Source organism: Balaenoptera physalus (genome assembly GCF_965194825.1).
Source record: "Balaenoptera physalus genome assembly, chromosome: 13".
NCBI classification, from domain to species: Eukaryota; Metazoa; Chordata; class Mammalia; order Artiodactyla; family Balaenopteridae; genus Balaenoptera; species Balaenoptera physalus.
This window is the reverse complement of record NC_138892.1, coordinates 29,492,598-29,511,570: the sequence shown is the minus strand read 5'-3', so window position 1 is coordinate 29,511,570 and position 18,973 is coordinate 29,492,598. Positions and strand designations below refer to the sequence as shown.

At 34.9% G+C, this 18,973-nt stretch overlaps 1 protein-coding gene across 2 annotated transcripts in view; it reads right to left on the bottom strand.

The window, feature by feature from the left end:
• The window catches only part of DCN (decorin), a 35,534-nt gene extending 19,688 nt beyond the window's left edge, over positions 1 to 15,846 (bottom strand). The window contains exons 1-3 of one of the 2 annotated variants that reach the window (XM_082419052.1): positions 15,519 to 15,846; positions 11,371 to 11,617; positions 249 to 361 (exon numbers count right to left, since the gene is read on the bottom strand). In XM_082419052.1, the coding sequence (XP_082275178.1) occupies positions 249 to 361; positions 11,371 to 11,584 (327 nt within the window). In that variant the 5' untranslated portion in view covers positions 11,585 to 11,617; positions 15,519 to 15,846. Of the gene's footprint in view, positions 1 to 248; positions 362 to 11,370; positions 11,618 to 12,397; positions 12,548 to 15,518 lie in introns of those variants that run through there. The other variant, XM_082419053.1, reaches the window with a different exon arrangement.
• Positions 15,847 to 18,973: the final 3,127 nt, after the last annotated feature.

Genomic DNA, 18,973 nt, shown 5'->3' with positions numbered 1-18,973 from the left:
AAGATATAACATATCTTTTAGAAAGCCAATACTAAAGTTATATGAGGTATATGTAAGAAAATTGGATGTTTTTTTAGGCGTTAATGAATATGATGCTTTGCTCCTTTATCACCCCCTAAAAAGAGAATTTAATAAACACTTATGTGCTTATTTATTACCATATGGTAATCTTGGCCTTACCTAAGTTTTGTTTTCAAAAATACTTTGAGTTAGATCTTGTTATAACTCAAATAAATAATAATTCTTACATGAAGGTTCTTCAGGTTCTTAAAGTCTCCATCTTTGATTTCAGTTATTTTGTTGTTTTGCAGGTCCAGCAGTGCAGTGTCAGGGGGAAGATCTTTTGGCACTTTGTCCAGACCTAGCATGAGAGTAAAAGCAATGTGCACTCAGTGAAAAGGGACACATGACTACAGAATCACAAAGGATGTGTTTACAGAGAAATCAATGTTTCAGTGATAGTTTTACCGCTACCATATTTTTCTTCTTCTAGGAATTATATCAACTGTAGTTTAAAATATCTGTTCTATCTTTTCCAACAAAGTCAAATGATTTTTTTAAAAAATCATGAACAGAGCACATTATTTACCCCATGTAATTACTCTTCTGCATAATAGGAAAATTAATATTTTGTAAGGTGTGGTTCAAATGTCTCAGTACACAGTGTGTTTTACCTCATTGTTCTTGTTTTAGAAAGTCATTCCTTTGATAAGTGTTAAGTGGGAGTGATTTGTAAACCTGTATCTTTCTACATAGATATCCTTTCAGTAGAGAGAGCTTTAGCCAAATCATCAAAGATCCTTTTGATAAACCTAACGCTATCACAGATCTACATATAAAATTAAAATTATGTGAATATGGAACCACGCTATTGTGCCAAAAACTTGAAAATTTATCCAAACTTTTAGGAGAACGGTTCTTTCAGTTTTAATTGGAACGTTAAAACAGTATCAATTTTATGACCAATAGATATGTAGCTAATCAGAATAAAATGAACAAAATTTGTTAATATAACTTCTCTAAAATTTATTATATGAAGCATTACCTTTGGACTTTAAATTTAGATCTAAATAACTGAGTTATTGTTTTTCGTTTATAAACGTAAACACATTGAAAAACCAAATGCTCTATAGCATTAAAAAAAGACATTTCAATAGTCATTCAACTAGATGTATAAGGATAAACTGCTTTTATTCAAAAGGTATGGCATTTAAAATAAATTATCATTATGAATGTTAACAGAGAAAGTATTAAATTATATAGCCTTTTTCCTTTCTTTCTTCCACTGGCTTTGTTCCATATTGATGTAAGCAAAAATTTGATATTATATTAACTCAAATTCCTATGGTCATTTTCATATTTTAAGATTGCATAACATAAATCAGAAACACTTTTCAACCTCTCCATCATATCTGAGACTTAAAAGTGCTGAAGATCATTCTTTCATTCATTCAATAATGTCTTATTGAATACCTTTTAGACACCATTAATTTATTAGGCTCTGGGGATATAGCAGGAAGAAGACAGAAATTGCCCACATCCTCATGGAAAAAAGAGTTCAATCTACAGTTTTCAATTAAAAGGGAAATTGAAACAGGGTACATAATAACTGCTATGTTGGGAAGATATCTTTTCAATTTTCAATCTTATGTAAGCATACAGGTAAATTATCATGCTAACCATATTCCTATCTTCATATTGCCATGAAAATTACAGAAAATGTATCTGAAATATCAACTTCTGATTTCTTTCCAAAAAAATTTTTTTTGTTCACATTATCACTGTTCTGTTGATAATGGCAAAAAGTTTAGTTCCCAATTCAGTGATCAGCTATGGTTATAAATTTGAATATCAAAGTGCAGGTGATTCTGCACATGCATAAATATATTCCAAGAACTCACTACAGAAAGAGTTCACAGAGAAATAACAAAAATGAAGTGTTTTCAGTGATGAACAGCAAACCACCAGAACAGCTACCTTGTAGGAGGATATTTAACTGCACTATTCACTCATGATCACTGCCATTTTCAGAAATGTCAGTTTGTTAACTTCATGCAATTAAGAGTGGTAGACTTCTGCCAAATCTTTGATAATTAGTGTTCTTCAACGCAGAAAAGGCACATTTCCTTTCATTTGGAGAAAAGTTACTGCCTACATTTCATCATTACTTAGTGGGCTTCTTTGTCAAAGTCTTAATTCCCACTTATGCTTAGTTTTATACATTGTTGAACTTACATTATAGTGGCCCCCTTAACAATTGTTCAATGCCAAAGTGAAGAAACATTTCAGATGTGAAGAGAAAATGATATATCTGGATGGCTGACAATTTTGATTATGTCATCCTAGAATTTTAGAGTAATAGGAACTGCTTGGGGTGAATTATATACATCTTTTCCCTGAAGATTTAGCATAAAAAAAACCAGGCTTGTGGTTTCTGCAGCTTAGTTCTTAGAGAGTTGTTATAATGATTAAAATCATAATCCTACAATCTTCTCTGAATTACTAGAAAATTCATATTCATTTGAGGGACTTCACATATCAGCACTTTATTATTAAAACTTTATTTAGCCTTACAATTTATAAAAAAATTGAAAATATGTTATCTCATTTACCTCACAGCAATCCAATGAGACAGGTAAGGCAGTATGATAATTTTCATTTTTTTCAGATGATTTTTAGAAAAAGTTCAGTGACATGAACAAGCTCATGTAGCTAGGAGTGACAAAATGCAGATGAAAAGCCTAATCTTCTGGCTTCCAACAGGATACTTTTTTTTCCTATCATATCTATTTGTATCCCCAAGAAGAATTATTCTGACATCAGACCCAATAACATGCTGTACATTTAAGGGCTAGACAAGGTATCGGGGTGTTAACTAGCTCGCTCAAAAAGTATAGGCAGAATACAAAGGGGAAATTATCCTAGCTATGAGTTCTTAGAATGTCACAAAGGGAAGGACCATTGAGTATCAGCTAATCTATGGTTTGCAAATTCTGATCAGGTAGACTCTGTGATGAGGTTCTTATCAGTCTATATCAAAATCAGAAAACTATGAGGGCAATTTGGTTAGTTTTAATATAAATTATTAGACACACATACACATGTACACACACACATTTCTGAGACTAGCTCCTGCCTCCATTTTAAATATACCTTCTTTAAAATAATGATTCTGATAGCAGATGCCAGGTTGCTGTTATTTTGTTGGATTTGGTTTTGACCTTCATAAGAAAGTAACTTGTTCAACATTCAAAAAATTTTACTTGTCCCAGAAATCAGGAACTTTCAAGCCAGTCTAATACTCTCTTTTCATAGGTAAAGAAACAGAAACCCAATGAAGTTAAATGGCTTCTCCACAGTGCCTCATGGCTAAACTAAGCCAAGAACAAGATGCATGAGTCCTCACTCTAGAACTACCTGATATGCCATGGATGCACGGAAACGATGTACGTATTTTTAAAAGATGCTGATCTACACTGTCCCCTGAACATACTGTGCTTATTCCCAGCTACTCATTTTGTTCATATAATTTTATGGAATACTCCACCCACTCATTTTCTTCCACTTCCGTTCTAACAATCCTTTAAAGTGTACCCACTATCCCCACCCCCCTCTATAATATTTGTCATAACCACTCCATAAAACAAACTCCTCCAAAATTCTGATCTATCAACTTATTATGTATTATACCACATTTTAGTTTTCTTTCTTTTCTGTAAATTCTGGGTAAGTAGGGACAAATGACTATTTTTCATGAGAGCTTTGGTCTTACTGCCCTATGTACAGAAATAAATTTTTGACTGATTAGTTTTAAAATCATAGTATATTCTGCTGTCCCATTGTGAAAAGTTCATGGCCATGGCTTCAAGATCTTTTCTGCTATGTTTTGTTACAATCATCTCTTCACATCCTTCTTTCATAAAGGTACATATTCTCATAATAAATCTCCCAAATTATTAGGATGCAACTGGCTCAGAATTCAACAAGCTATTCTATAAAATAATTTCCTACTATAGTGCATAGCAGGGTCCCAAATCCTGGTACCTGTAATTATTATCAATAATGAGAAGAGAGGGTAAAACTCTAATTATCTTGCTGATTATTAGTCTGTAAGTCTGTGACAAATGATTGTTTTTTATTTTCTGTACAATACGATTATGATGCATATTATCCTGGAAGCTGCAATCTATTTTTCAGTTGTTATCGCACACAGATTTTTCACCTAAAGCACTTGATTCTGAGTTGGTTTTTCTTGTCAGTCATTTTGTGGGCTTGTTATAGTCATCATTTTTCCCATGAAGTTCAAGACCTTTGGACAACTCGTCTACCAAGCCCCCCACCTTTGGATGGTAACCCCTCAGTTTAGTAGGCACATATTCCCAAAAAACAATTAGACCCCCCAAAAAGCTGTTCATGGTCAATTTAACCCTAGTTCAATGATGGCAAATCCTACAGGCTTGCAAATCTGTAAAATATCAGTCTTTGTTTATATTAGGATATTCTTTCCTTTCTTTTCCTCCCTCCCTCCCTCCCTCCCTTCCTCCCTTTTTTCCTCCCTCCCATCCTTTCTGCCTTCCTTGGCATTAATTATATCTCCCATCTTACATGTTCTTATTCAATACACACTTGTCCAACCCCATCAAAAGATGGAGTCAAATTCCTGTCCCTTCAAATCTGGCATGGCCTTATGATGTCTCTCTGAACTAATGGAACGTGGTGAAAGTGACAGAGCATGACTTCCGGAGCTAGGTCAGAAAAGGTTGTTCAGCTGCTACCCAATTCTTCTGGGATGCTCGCTCTGGGGGCATCGAGGGGTCATGTAAGAAGTCTGTCTACACTGAGACCACTATGCTGGAGAGGCCACGTGAGACACTCCAGATGACAGAAGAGCTGAGCTCCTAGGCAACAGCAGAACAAACTGCCAGTCATGAGAGTGAGCTGTCTTAGGTCCAGTCTGGGCCATCCTCTCCATGGCTGTGGCCTCAGCCAACACCTGACTACAAATGCATGAGAGACCCCAAGTGAGAGCAGCCCTTCTAAGCCCTGCTCAAATTCCCTGTAGCTTAAATCATGAGCAAAATAAAATTATTTTTTAAGTCACTAAGTTTTGAGGTAATATTTATTCAGCAATAGTAACAGGCAAAAAGTGGTTTCCTAAATGTAATTATTTTTCAATGAGCATTCTTTAACATAATTCTAAATCTTCCATCAAAATGCAATTATTTTCAAGGCTAGACTGAATTATTTAGTTGCTCGACCAAATTCAGTAAAGGAAACTTTATCTTCTTTAAAATAGGGTTATTAATTAAAGTAAATAAAACTCTACTTAAGACATTACCAGAAAGTCATTTCTAAAATAAAGGCTAATAAGAATTGTACTTTTTTTTCTAGTTGTCTCGGTGATGAATGGTATTTTTGTGCTAGCAAATTTCATCAATCTGCTAAACATCATGTTGGACAAAGGCCAGGTCGTCCTAAAACATCATGCCTTTTTTTGTTGTTTTCTACCCTGTGGCAGGGGTCCAAACTCCAAGATTTATTCTTGTTGATTTCCAAAAAGTTTTTATATTTCTGTCTTCAATTTAATAATTAGGCCAATGGTGATACATTTTACTTTTGGCATATGATCAAAATAATATGTAGGAGTCCCAGCTCCATCAAAAACCATTTCTTCCAAAGGCAGGAATGTTTCCCTCTTTTCCTCTTAAAAAATAGCAATTCGACTCTGATGGCAGTTGGATTCAGAAATAATAGATCATCATTTTAATTCGATTCTCTTTCCAAATAACTTAAGGAAGGTTTAAGCTTCCTGGTTCTATAGTCATCCTCAAAAAGAATAAGAAAGGATACGCTACAGTTCCATGACTCCTAATTTCCAGTCAGCCATGTTCCACCCTGTTTCCAGCTTGAGAGAATCAAGAATATTGTAGAACTATGCACTCATTCAAGCACTAAGCCATGCATATGTTCATTTATTCATTTATCAAGCATTTATTGATGTTTGAGAACCTACCAAGTATAAAGCATTTTTTGGAGTGGAAGACCAAAAGATAAATTATCACCATGCTCTTCTTCTGGTAGAGAAAGTAAATATTTAAATAGGCAATTAAAGATAATGAATAATTATTATCTATGTACATATAATTGATTATTGCAGAATCATCAAAGCAAATACAGATTACAGTGAAAGCACAGAAGTAGACAAGCTGCAGAAATTGCCTCAAAACCATCTTCAGACTGAGTCAAGGGTTAATTGAATCTTGAGTGTTACAGTGTAGCTGCTACAGGGCTTCATCCTTTTGTTAAGACTAGATTGCAAACTGGGTTAATTCTTCTTTATCCTTATTTTCAAGGAAATATATAATTTTCTTGCTACTCCTTTGAAGGAGAAAAGTTAAGATTAGAGGGTCTCCTGCATTTCCTCTTTCATCCAGGAAATTGATATTCTGACTAACATATTCCCATCCTGTCCTCTGGAGCCAGGAATGATCCTCCAGAGGAGAATGCATCACAGCTGCAGTCTAACCAAATGCCTTGATCCCACACAGCTGCCTCTTTCTCCCTCCTGGGACTAAGAAGGAAACCAGGGAAATGTCAGTTGTCAGTCAGGTCAAGGAGACAGATGCTTCCTTTGGCCTTCTCTGACCCCTCTCTTCCTCCTCCTCACCTTTAAACCCTTGAGTCAGGGGCTTTGGTTATCTGGATCACACCTGAGCATTCCTCTTGCTGCATCTGAGATCTGTCGTACTCTATCCTTACCCAAAACTATTTTAGGCAACCCATGGGCATGCTCTGTGCACAGCCTCCTTCCTGCACCACATCTTAGAGATACCCTTTTGATGCACCTGAAACTCTGAATGAGAGTCACCCCACATCCCTGCTGCTGTAAAGCTAGATATAAACAATGAAAGCAACTAAGCTTCCAGCATTCTCTCTGCCCCTCTACAAATAGTCCTAATTTATTCTTCTAGGATGATTTCATGCAAGAAGTCTAATGGTTCATTTACTTCACGCATAAGATTTGCTTCTGGAAAACCAGTTTCCCCAAACAAGAGACAAGTTTTGGCATCTATGTCCCAAGTGGTGACCACTAACAAAATTTCCACCAATTGAGGCAAAATGATTAAAAAGAAGAAAACTAACTTTATGCAATTTAAAGGGTTGTACATTTTCCTGAGATTTTTAAAAAGTAAAATATCCTTTGCATTATGAGGTACACTTTAGGGACCATTAGTCGTTTGCAACGCTTTTGCTTGGTAAAATAAAATGTTTCATCTTCTGGCATCATGTCTAGAGGGCTAACTATGCAGGCTATGAATCATCTGTGATTACTAAATAGCCAAAAGCTTTATTGTTCTCTCTACTCAACCAAACCAATTTTGTTCAAAGGAATAGTATTTGGAGAATACTATTTTGATAATTATACAATTTTCTAATTTTTATCTATTTTGTGATGTGGCCTTCTTTTGGGGGAGGGGAGAGAAGGTGCTATTTTGTATCCAGCTTCACAAGCCATATATTTAGTGTTTCTCAATTTCACATAAAAATAAAGAACATCATGAGAAATAACTTTGTGTTATTAGCTGACTTTGTCTGAAATGGTCAACTGAACATAACAGTTACTATGAAAAATATTTTTATAAATATTTTCTATTCTTACCTAATAAGGTAAGAGATATTCCCATTTATCCAGTGAGGAAACAGGTTTTGAAAGTTTGAAAGTTACAGGTAATAAATGGTAAAGCAGGACTTGAGTTCAGAGGTGTTGAACTGCATGACCCAAGATCTTTCCACTATTAAATATTTTTAAGGGTATTTCAATTCTTTTGAAAGTTGTTTATAAGAAATATATCAATACATATTGCTTTAATTTGGAAGAATAGTTAAAAAACAATACTTAGGCTTATTTCACCTGGCAGGGCTGATGTGCCTTTAATAAATGAGATGAAAGTCGGTACCAAATAATGCTTCTTGGTGACACTTGATCCACAGATGAATGGCTGAGCCAAAGAGTACATAAGTAAGGGAACTGTCTTCCTTTAAGATGCTAAGTACATAAAACAAAGCGTCCAATCACAGGATTAATATTAGGCCATTCAGACAAGAATGAGTAACATTGTGGGATTATTATTTTAAGGAAACCCACAGGGTTCTGAATTTGCTAATCCTACATTTACTTTTATATTGTTATTTTTATAAATGCTATAATTATGAGTGGATTTTTTATGTCTTAAGAGGATAGATAAAGAAAGAAAAGAAGATATGGGTCTCATAAAATTCTGGTTCAAATTACAAGTTAAATTAGAAGTTCAGCCAAATAATTTGGCCAATATCAATGGAGAATTCATTACTTTCTTAGACAGGCTAAAATATATGTTTACTTTTTCAATCCCCCATGCTCTAGAAAAACAGATTATAATGCTATTCTGATAAGTTGGAACTAGGGACGAAAAGAGTCAATGGATCTTCTTGAACACCTCAAGTTTCCCATGGACTGATTATTCAATTTTAATTTCACAGTTTTTATATCTTAGCTTTTAAAGAACTGTTTAAAATTTTGATGCTGTTTAACTTTGTCAGAAATACTTCTTACTGGCAAAAATAGTCAGACATTTGAATAAGACATGTTTGCTTATATTAAACATTATGTAGATAATAAGATGACAAAGCTCTATTGTCCTTCAACACTGAAGCTCCGCTCTGCTCATTAAAAGCTCTAGCAAGAATAATCCTTAAGAAAATATTAGTCCTTGGTATAAATAGGCATTCACATTTCTCATCCCAAAGTGCATTGCATTTTTTCTTTGCTATAATAACTCAAGCTTCATGTTCAGATTACTAGAGAACTTAAAACAAAAAATAAAATAAACTGCATTGCCTTTACTATGAGTGAGGTTGCCCATTTCCCCTTCTTTGCTTTTCTCCTGTGTTTCTTTCATCTTTTACTCCACATAATCATCATATAGAAAAAAAGTATTGAGGCTCGACTATGGGTCAGGTACCTCACACAGATAATCGAATCTCTAAGACTGACTGTGATTTCTCTACAGATGAAAATGTCAAGGCTCTGAACAGCTTGCCATGATCGTAAAGGGAGCAGAGGCTATGCAGTAGTTGAAAATGTGAATACAGTGTTTTCTTTAAAGGCAGTGGATTGCTTTTCCTTTTAAGAAATGTATCTTCTGTTTCAGAAATATCTGACTGATTTTTTGGACAATATATTTAAATATGCATATGTGAAAAAAAAAAGTAAAAGTAACTTGGATGAGACCATTGCTCATTGGAACTCAGTACTCCCCTTTAAACATGGTTCCCCAAAACGAATCATTATTACAGTCTTAGCTGCTACTTCTGTATATAAGATCAGTAAGCCCAAAGGAATGATGTACACTCTGGGCTCTTAGAGTAAAAGATAACTTGGAAAACGTTCTCATCTGAAAACAACACAAAATAAACAAAGCAAAACAATAACAAGGACAACCAAAAAACTGTATCATGAGACATCCACACCAGTGAACTTGATGTTCCCTAAGGCTACATTTTTCTGTTTAGTTTGGAGCAATAGGCTTGGGAGTTTTTTTGTGATAGACAATTAGAAAACTGTCCAAATGCTTTAATCAGAGTCAAGCTTTATGAGTTATTTATCATGAAAGCAAAGTAAAACTATATTTTTGGAAGAATAAAACTTCAGTGAAGTGACTGGACAAGCCTTCCTTAAAAATATCAACTCTTTATTGTTAACAATATGTGTAGTAGGGGGTAGTCATGGATCCTTTTAAACTTGTTCTCAGGCAAAGTGAGATTCAATCTGCATCACATTTCTTAGGAACTCGGCCATTTTTGCAATATTTGAAAAACTTTACCACTAGTATATCCATCATATGGTGATTCCCTTCTTCAGATATTTTTAACACCATTATTTTCCTGTCTAAACCAGTAATGGAGGTAATCTCTAGATGCCATAAAAGTTTCTGTAGAATTTGCTAGTAATCTAATCCCCCTTGTCTCTAATACACAATTCAAAAAAGGAATAACCACCACCAGTAGAATATCAGACCCACAAGAACTAGGACCATATTTATCTTCCTCATCCCTTTCTCCCCAGGGCCCAGAACAGATCTGACCTGTTATGGGATCTCAATATATTTTCTGAATTTATGAGTTAATTAATTAATCTAGTGGAATTATCCTGTAGCCTTCTTAAAGCCTTTATTTACACGTTTTATTTGGGTTTAAATGACTATACAGTACATGTCAGCATCAAAGAATCTATCTCCAAGTGTTTGTTTTTCAGTTGTTACTATTTAACATGTTTTACATTTTCCTGGGTTCCTGTATGTAGTTTATTCCAATTCTAGGAGTTAGTAGCAAATTTTCCTGCAAAATTCTCCTAGAAAGCATATTCTGAATAAATATAGGATTTCAAAAATAAGTGCTCTACAAAGCTATGGGGTTTATTCTACAAGGAAATGCACCATGGCAGAATCATTCTGTGGGGATTTTTTTTTCTTTCCAGTAAGAAAAATGAACCAAAAAAAAGAGGAATGTGAATCAGCTGCCATGTAAACTAAATTCATTCCCTTTTGGCCCATCTGCTGGGGCTTCAAACTTTCTGGAGATTTATCTTCTGAGTATATTGCTTTTGGAATTCCCAGGCCAAATTTTTCTTGAAAGCTAATAAATCAAACTGTATTTACAGTGTTAGGATAAAGATATATGCTTCATGATTATGTTGAATATTTATACCATAACTTAGTTATAAAGATTTCCTTTGAAACATTCTAAAGAATATAAACAGCTAGATTACAAAATGCCAAAGGCAGAGGCAAAACTAAGACCCAGGGATTAAGGGAGTATTTTGGTACTTGAAAGATAAATTTCTGTTCTAAAAGTTTACTTGTTTTGCTCTTGATAACTCTGCATACTTTACAATTTAGTAATGTTCAAACTGTTATCTGGGCTAAGCCAAGAGTAGAGAGATCACCCAGGTTTTCTTAATATCTAAGATTTCATGAGAGCAAATCATCAAATTAAAATAAGCTATCACCCTGGAATCATAGAACATAAGATATTATTTTGTTCAAAATTTTATTTTACAGAAAGGGAGCCATGAAGCTCAGAAAGATGATTTTCTTTTTAAGTGACTCGTCCAAGATTGCAAAGTGATGGAGCCCGGATTTAGAAGAACGTCCCCTAACTTCAAAGCTATTTCTTTCTCTCCTACTCTGCTTCCCTTACTCCTCATTAGGTGGCACTGTCTCTCACATTTGGAATTGCAGAAATTAAAACTGAAAATGCTAAACTCCCACAGAAGCCATTCCCATGAATAAAGCAGACAAGGTAGGTAAAGAGAGCCTGCACCCCACTCACCCAAATCAGAACACTGCACAACTCGAAGATGGCATTGACAGCGGAAGGGGCACACTGGCGCCTGAGGCTCGAATTCAGGAACTTCGTGAAAGCGGTCGTCCGGGCCTATCCCAGAAGCCTCATCTTCCAGCATAAAGTCAAATAAGCCTTTCTGCTGAAACGGTCCAGCCCAGGAAACTTGTGCAAGCAAGAGGAAGATGAAAGTTGCCTTCATGATTTATCTCATGTATTTTCACAACCAAGGAACCTAGGAAACAAATGAAAGGTTTAGAAGAGTAGCCTTGCCTAGTGTATGTGGTTATTCTTAAGTAACACCTGACAGTGGAATGAGCATAGAGAAAAGCATAAAAAGTAATATTTTATTTATAGTTAGGAGCAGAGCGTTAGAAATATATTTGGAAGGTAACAAGGTACATTAGAGACTAACTCGCACAGCTATTTACTTATGAAGAAAAATTTGAATAGTATTTGAAACTGCTTGGTTGAACTTGGGTCTGAATTAAGACCATGGGTTATATAGTCAAGCCACCTGCAAAACTGTTATGATGATAAACCACTTTGGAATTTTCAATGCTCACTCAACACAAGCCATGCCACAGTTAAATAAAGTTCTGTCTGTACACATGAGAGATCTCCAATTCCTGCTTCAGAAATATCTCTGGAAGCCAATCTCATTTCTCCACCCCACTGTATTTATCTTGGTCCAGACCCTTCTCATCACTCCCTGAACAAGAGCTTCCAAATGGACTCAGCCTTGAATATTTCTTCTGCTCCAGGCCATCTTCCACTCTGCTGCCCAAGTCATCTTCTAAAAATTAAATTTCATTGTATTAATTTTCTACCACAAACCCTTTGTTGACTTCTCACAGCTTTCCAGTAAGGTCTACATCCCCTTTGTTGCATATAAGACCATACATAATTTGATACCAACTGATATTTCAAGCCATATTTCTCTCCATTTTCTCTCTACTCCCAGTCCCCACCTCAAACCTGACACTCAAAGCTAATCACCATTTAAAATACCTACCTTGTAAGAGTGTGGTAAAGACTAAATGAGATAATGGGCTTCCCTTGTGTATTCCCTGGCTCATTCAGGCAGGATGCTGCTTTCTCTTCTATGCTCCCAAAGCACGTTGCTTACCTCTTTTAAAGATCTTATCACATTATATTGTAATTTGTTTCGCATGCTTGGCCTGCCCCCCCCACTAGAAGATGTACTCCTTCAGGGCGTGTCTTAATCTTTGTTGTGTACCAGGGCCTTGCACAATATTTTGCACATAAATGACTCAATTGACCATCAGTTTATTAACAATACACGTTATTCAATTTGTTCTAGGCAACCAACTAGTCTGATTTTTAAAAATATGATTATCTTTTTTCAGTATCAAATTTCTAGCATAAGAAAGATATCAAATTGATAACCTCAACTTGGTATAAGCAAGATTCAGTTTTTAAAATAAATCTATTGGCTAGTTTCTCAAACTAATCATTTTTAATAAACTAATAAACATATATGGAAAATCCTATCTGATTTTTATATGACATATGTTATCTGATTTTACCAACAGGACTATTTTGTAAACAAATCGACAAACAGAAAGTATGATTTCGACAAATCCATACAGTTTTTATCCATTCATTCAACAAGCCCTTATAGATATGTACATCTATGTTATTGAGTCGGTTGTTTAGTTGGCTGAAGTGAACTAAATGTATCTGAATAACAAAATCTTAATAAATCTGAATAACAGAAAGTAGTTGATCATGGGGGAACAGTCAATTTTTGAGTTCTTATATTTTCAAACCCCACTGAAACTGCTCAAAGTATTCCCAGAACACATTGTAGATATTATCTTTAGTCTCATCATCTTTAATTGTACACTTATAAGGGTTCATATTAAAGTTGTACATTCATAATTAGAATTAGAGAATTATTTTCAGTCACTATCCAATTATAGCATATACAGAAAAGAAAAAGTCTTTGTATGCTCTAACCTTAATGTATCTTCTGGAAATGTTTACCTAGATCTACTAGAGGGGAAACAAATGTTTTAAAATTTCTTACACTTTTATTCTTAGTTTATATTTATTACTGAAGCACATCTAAGGCAGCACGTATGCAATACAGACTAGCGACTTTTCATTTAAATAATACCACGAAGATTATTATTCACACTGCCCCTTTAAATTCAGTATCAGGTTTCCTTTAGAAACCCATTCCCACTCAGTTACTGCATTGCCTTTTAAAGGAGACCCTATTGTTTTGGCAGTGTTCCCTTGGATTGGATCTAAGGGAGTGGTTTTCTGTCTGTTTCACATTAAAATGCAATGTTTATGGTTTACCACAAGTTTGCTAGCCTTGCATATTTAATGTCTTACAATTTTTGAGAAAAATGAAGCAAACTAATTGCAGATTTAATAAATAGCAACGAGAATTAATGCAGATGTTGCTTTCTGATCTTCCTCCAGAGCAGAAAATGCCTGGTTCACAAATCCAAAAAAAGGAAATGCTAAACATTAGCTCAGAGGAATAGTATCATTTACATTTGTTTACTCTTGTTAAAATGGTACAAATTCTCTATACAATAATCTTTTTGGTTGAAGCTGAACTCAGACAGCTTTTAAGTTTCCATTACTTATCATTTTCGTGTGTGTGTGTGTGTGTGTGTGTGTGTGTGTGTAGGTGTGCATGCGTGTGCGTGCATTTTAACCCTGAATGTCCTGGGGAAGAATAATATGTGTCCAGGTACTTTACATAAATTCCTCCATGAAATAACTTCTTTAAAATTAGCGTCATAATATTTAAAAACTCAGCATCTTAAAACAATTAATGTGGGCTGTTGATACTGATGATTTCTTTAATCATTTCCTTCCTTTCTTAATAAATCAGAAAAATAAACAAAAAACCCCCAGCAGTTGCCTATGTAGACGGCAAGGAGACTATTCTTGAGATGATATGCTATTAAAATTTCATTTCAACTGTTTTAAGTATTCTTAGAATGTATGCCTCTTTTTTAAATGCTAATTGCTAAGAATGTCACTACTTTACTAAAGCTCATTGCCATAATTTATGTGTTCTATCAAAAATAATAATTTCTGGTTTCTTAAACTATTTCATTTCATTATACCATTCAGATCAACATTTGTATGATGTCATTTAAGCCTTTGGTGTGATTTTCAAAGTCAAAATTTAACCCTCAAGAGATAAGTGAAGCTGTAAATGCAGAGCAAATTAAATCCCCCAGCACTAGGTGAATTAAAAAGCTCAATAATAATAGAAATAAGTTAAAAATAAACAGTAAAAGCAGTATCCATCCATAAATCAAGGCTACTATAGGAGGCATTTGGTTCTTTTTCTGGTCAAAATAGCAATTTGAAGAAAAAGCCACAGGTATTTACACCACTGGGAGTCCATTTAACCAGTGGTCATCATGTTACCCTGTTTTGAAATTAGAAAGAAAAATAACCCACACTTTCATTTTATAGTGAACGTATCTTATAGTAAAATTTTATTTGCAGTGAAAATTCTGGCAGGGTCTCTTCTTTACATTTCAGAAATTATGTTGCTAACTGTGAGATTATCTTAGTTCAGTCCTTAATAATCAGCATAAATATATTCAGTGTTTATTTTCACCTCTCTGGTGACAATTTCTATTATTTTCTAGGTTGTAGAAATATACATTAGACTTCTATAAGTTATCTCCAGAGTTCCCTTCTCTGAGGTTTTAAAGTTCTTAAAATATACAAGAATCCAGGAGGAGAATAAATCCTTAAATATATAATCCAACTACGAATAATATGCCAGTCTAGAATACTTTTCTATAAACATTTCCCAAAGAGCTAAACATTTAATTAGTACAAATAAAAAATATATCAATAAAGATAGTCATGGTGTTAGGTTATAGTTTCTTAAGAAACATCTTTGCAAGAACAGAGAGAAAGAACTAAAGCAATGCATTCAACCATTTTACCAAATATTTACTTTCTGTTTTCAAGCAATACTTGTTTAAAATGATGCATAAAGGCTACTAAAACTTTAGCACACACTGTTTTCTTTTTTCCTCTTACCAAATAATCCCTTTTTTCTCAACTTGATCAAAGTTTTATTAGTCTGTAGCAGAGTTCAGGACAATTATTGAAAACCATACCTTTTAATCCGGGGATCTGCCACAGGAGCCCTCAAAGCTGAGATGTAATTACACTAAATATTCAGCCCAGGCAAAAGAGTTTGCAGGTGTGGAAAGGAGGAGGGGGCAGGTGCTGCTCTGTGACTGTCACTAGGTTGAAAACCTCCTGCTTCTACTCCATAGCACAGTTAAAAAATAAGGTTTCCCTCAATGAACACAATCCGGCTGACACCCACATTAGATCATATGGTAATGATATGTCTCTTGTATTGTAGCCAGAAATTTTATCGGCCTTTTTTTCTCCCCATTTAAATGCTTTATTCCTTTTTCATCTGCTTAAGATTCTAAACTTCTTCTGTAGTATAGCAGTGGAGCAACTTGACTTGGAATTTGTTTTACGGCGTCGATTCATTTCCCTAAAATTGTAACTAAAGGGTTTATTTCCCCACCCCCAACCCTACTCCTTTATCCACCCTTTCTAGTCTTGTTTATAAGTCACATTTATCATATTACCGAAATAACAGTTTTTCTTGCTTTCAGGATGTGTAAGTCCAGCAAATGGAATGAAATTATTTTAAGTGTGGTCTGTGAAAATAAATGAGTAGTCATTCGGATTCTTACTTGCCTTGGGCTGTTTGTGCAAGTTCAAGTACTATGCTGTGGAGGTTTTCTATGTATTTTGAACGTATTTCTAAAGTGTCCTGGAAGAAAGCCATGGTTTTATATGAAAAGCATGTCATTTATTACTTTCCTTACTCATAGTTTAAAACCTTTCTTGTTGTCTACCAGTTGTGTGTGTGTGTGTTTTTAAATAAAACACATAGATATTAGAAGTTGATCACAATTTAATTTAACCTGTATATGAAAAATTTTATTTTCATAGGCTACACTTTTATATAATTCAGAACTTTGAAAATGGCAATAAAGTCTATGGCTCTTTCCAAATTCAGTAAATAGAAAGTGCAAATTCAAGGAAAGATATTTATTCAGCCAGTGGAAAGCTTTTTTGAGTTTTTGTAATTCCCTTGCTGGATGCTGTCAGTTCTCTGTGTGTGTCTCTATGTTTTGACTTGTATCTTTATGTCCTGGCCCCCAGGCTGTTACCAGGTAGAAACTTGAAATCAACATCTGTGAAACATGAGAGGATAACCCTCCCATCCTCCACCCTCCCTCCCTCCCTCCCTCCTCTAGCCATCTAAGTGCTCAATTCTACAGTAAATATACTTTTGCCTTGATGAAATGTGAAGAAATTAAAATTTTGAGTGTGCATGTAAAGAAAGGAGGAAGGGTACTATCACATGCTATTTTGTCTTATTTTCCAAGCCCAGTCTCCATAATTTTAACACATTACCCCGCTCCTTTTCTCCTTGGCATTTAATAAACCCATGCCCAGTTAGTCTGATGGTTTAGGAAAAGGCAAATAATTTCCCTGGACATTGGTGCAAAATCCATGATCCCCTTACCTGGAATCAATTAACTTTTCCACTTGAACTCCTCTTGCATTTATCTCATTCTTATAACATGCAATCACTTCTTCATATTATGGTTTTTTATGTGCATCTCTTACCCCAAGGAATAAAGTACATCCTCTTCATATTTGTAAGAGTCTCCACACTCAGCACAAAGTATATAGTAAATTCTCAAGAAACACTTGATGAATGACTATTACATGAAGATAGATCATTAGCTATGGATCATACCATGATTATTGTTTTGCTCAGGTCTGGTTTGCTCCTTATCAAAACCCAATCCACTATAGTGCTATAGTGTATATGATGAATAACAGTAGTAATTGTTACCAGAGAGAGAGAGAGAGAGAAAGAGGGAAGGGGGATTTGGAGAAGAAGAAGAAGGAGAAGAAGGAGAAGAAGAAGAGGAAGAAGAAGGAGAAGAAGTAGGACAGGAGGAGAAGAAGACACATTATCTTGATATGTAGATCATCTTACTTTTATAAAGCAGAACCATTCTGGCTAAGTTTCACATCCAGGTTCTTCCCTCTGATAGTAAGCAATATGAACTCAGCATTCTTACCCTCTCTGAGTCTCAGTTCCCATATCTGTAAAATACATAAAAAGTATTACCTAATACATAATGTTGAAATAAAAATGAAATGAGGCAAAAGGTATAAGGCACATAATTCAGAGCATGGCTGGGATAAATTAAGCTCCCTGTAAATGTTAGTCTTTATTGTTTTCTGATGTATACCATAGCAATCCTTTGAGTGGGGCAAGGGAAATCATTTTTACTCTTTCCAGTTTATAGATGAGAAAACTGAAGTCCAATGATCAGCCCAAGCTCACAGAGCTAGTAAGAAGCCCAACAGAAATGAATACCCAAACCTTCTCATACCTAATCTAGTTTACCATTACTATACTGCATTTTAAGAAAGATCAAACTCTTAAGTTATCAGAAATCAACAATAAAAATTCTTCGGTAACATGTCTTTGCAGACTAGTTTAAGAACTGTGACCAAGTTTTACAATTCTTTTTAAACTTTATCTTTGTGCAGGAAAAAATATTTCTATCTTTTAAGTTTTAGTAAGAACCTCACCTCCAAAATCCCAAGGATTTTACTGAATATCATTTTATTTAAAATTTGTACCTTTAATCAGATGTTGTTACATATGTTGTCATAACCACTTTTAGATGGAAGAAATTAAGTCACAACAAAGTCATATACAGCAAGGCCAAAAGAAGCCATAAGGACCATCATCAGAATCCTAGGTCTCTTGCAATCAAATGGGAAATGAAACAGTTTTGAGGCTAGAAGCCATGCTTGTGTAAAGGAGGCTGAAATTTATCCTGGCTTGGAATGTTTGGGGGTAGGGTTCACTGAAATCTCGGCGTTTGTATAGATATTTGAAATATTCAAATACAGAGCAGATACCAAATCTGCTGTTAAAACCACTTAAACTGTGATTTCTAGTGACAAGCCACTAGTTAACAGGGTGACTATATTCTGCATGTGGTCAAAGTTCATTTCAAGGCTAGTCACTCTTTCTCACCGACATCAAATACAAGTGATTTAAATTGTACCTGCATACTAAGATGTAAAGAATGCCAGAGCTTAGGAAGGTCTCCTTCTGACACCCTTTTATTTTCAAAGAGGTCTGGAAGCAAGTGATTATCTTCACAAACCTGATGTGACTGCTTTACTCTCAGACTGACTCTTCAAAGTAAGGTCAGCAGCTGGAATGGGTTGTTGGGCTCTTTCTTTTGCCACCCTAGACAGATTTTCTTCTTTAGCCAAGAAAGAAGGCTAGGGTGGAATTCAGGGTGGCCTAGAATGCAGGTGTGAAACAAAATTGGTAGTAGAAAATGATTACCTTGGCCATCTTCTTTCTTTCCCATATGCCTCTACTCCCCCAACCTATCGCCACTGTGTTCAGTGTCCTTGTGCCTTGCATAAGTAACTTAACCTTCTGTTTTTCAGGTTTCTAATCTATAAAATGTGTCTAAACATAGTACTACCTACA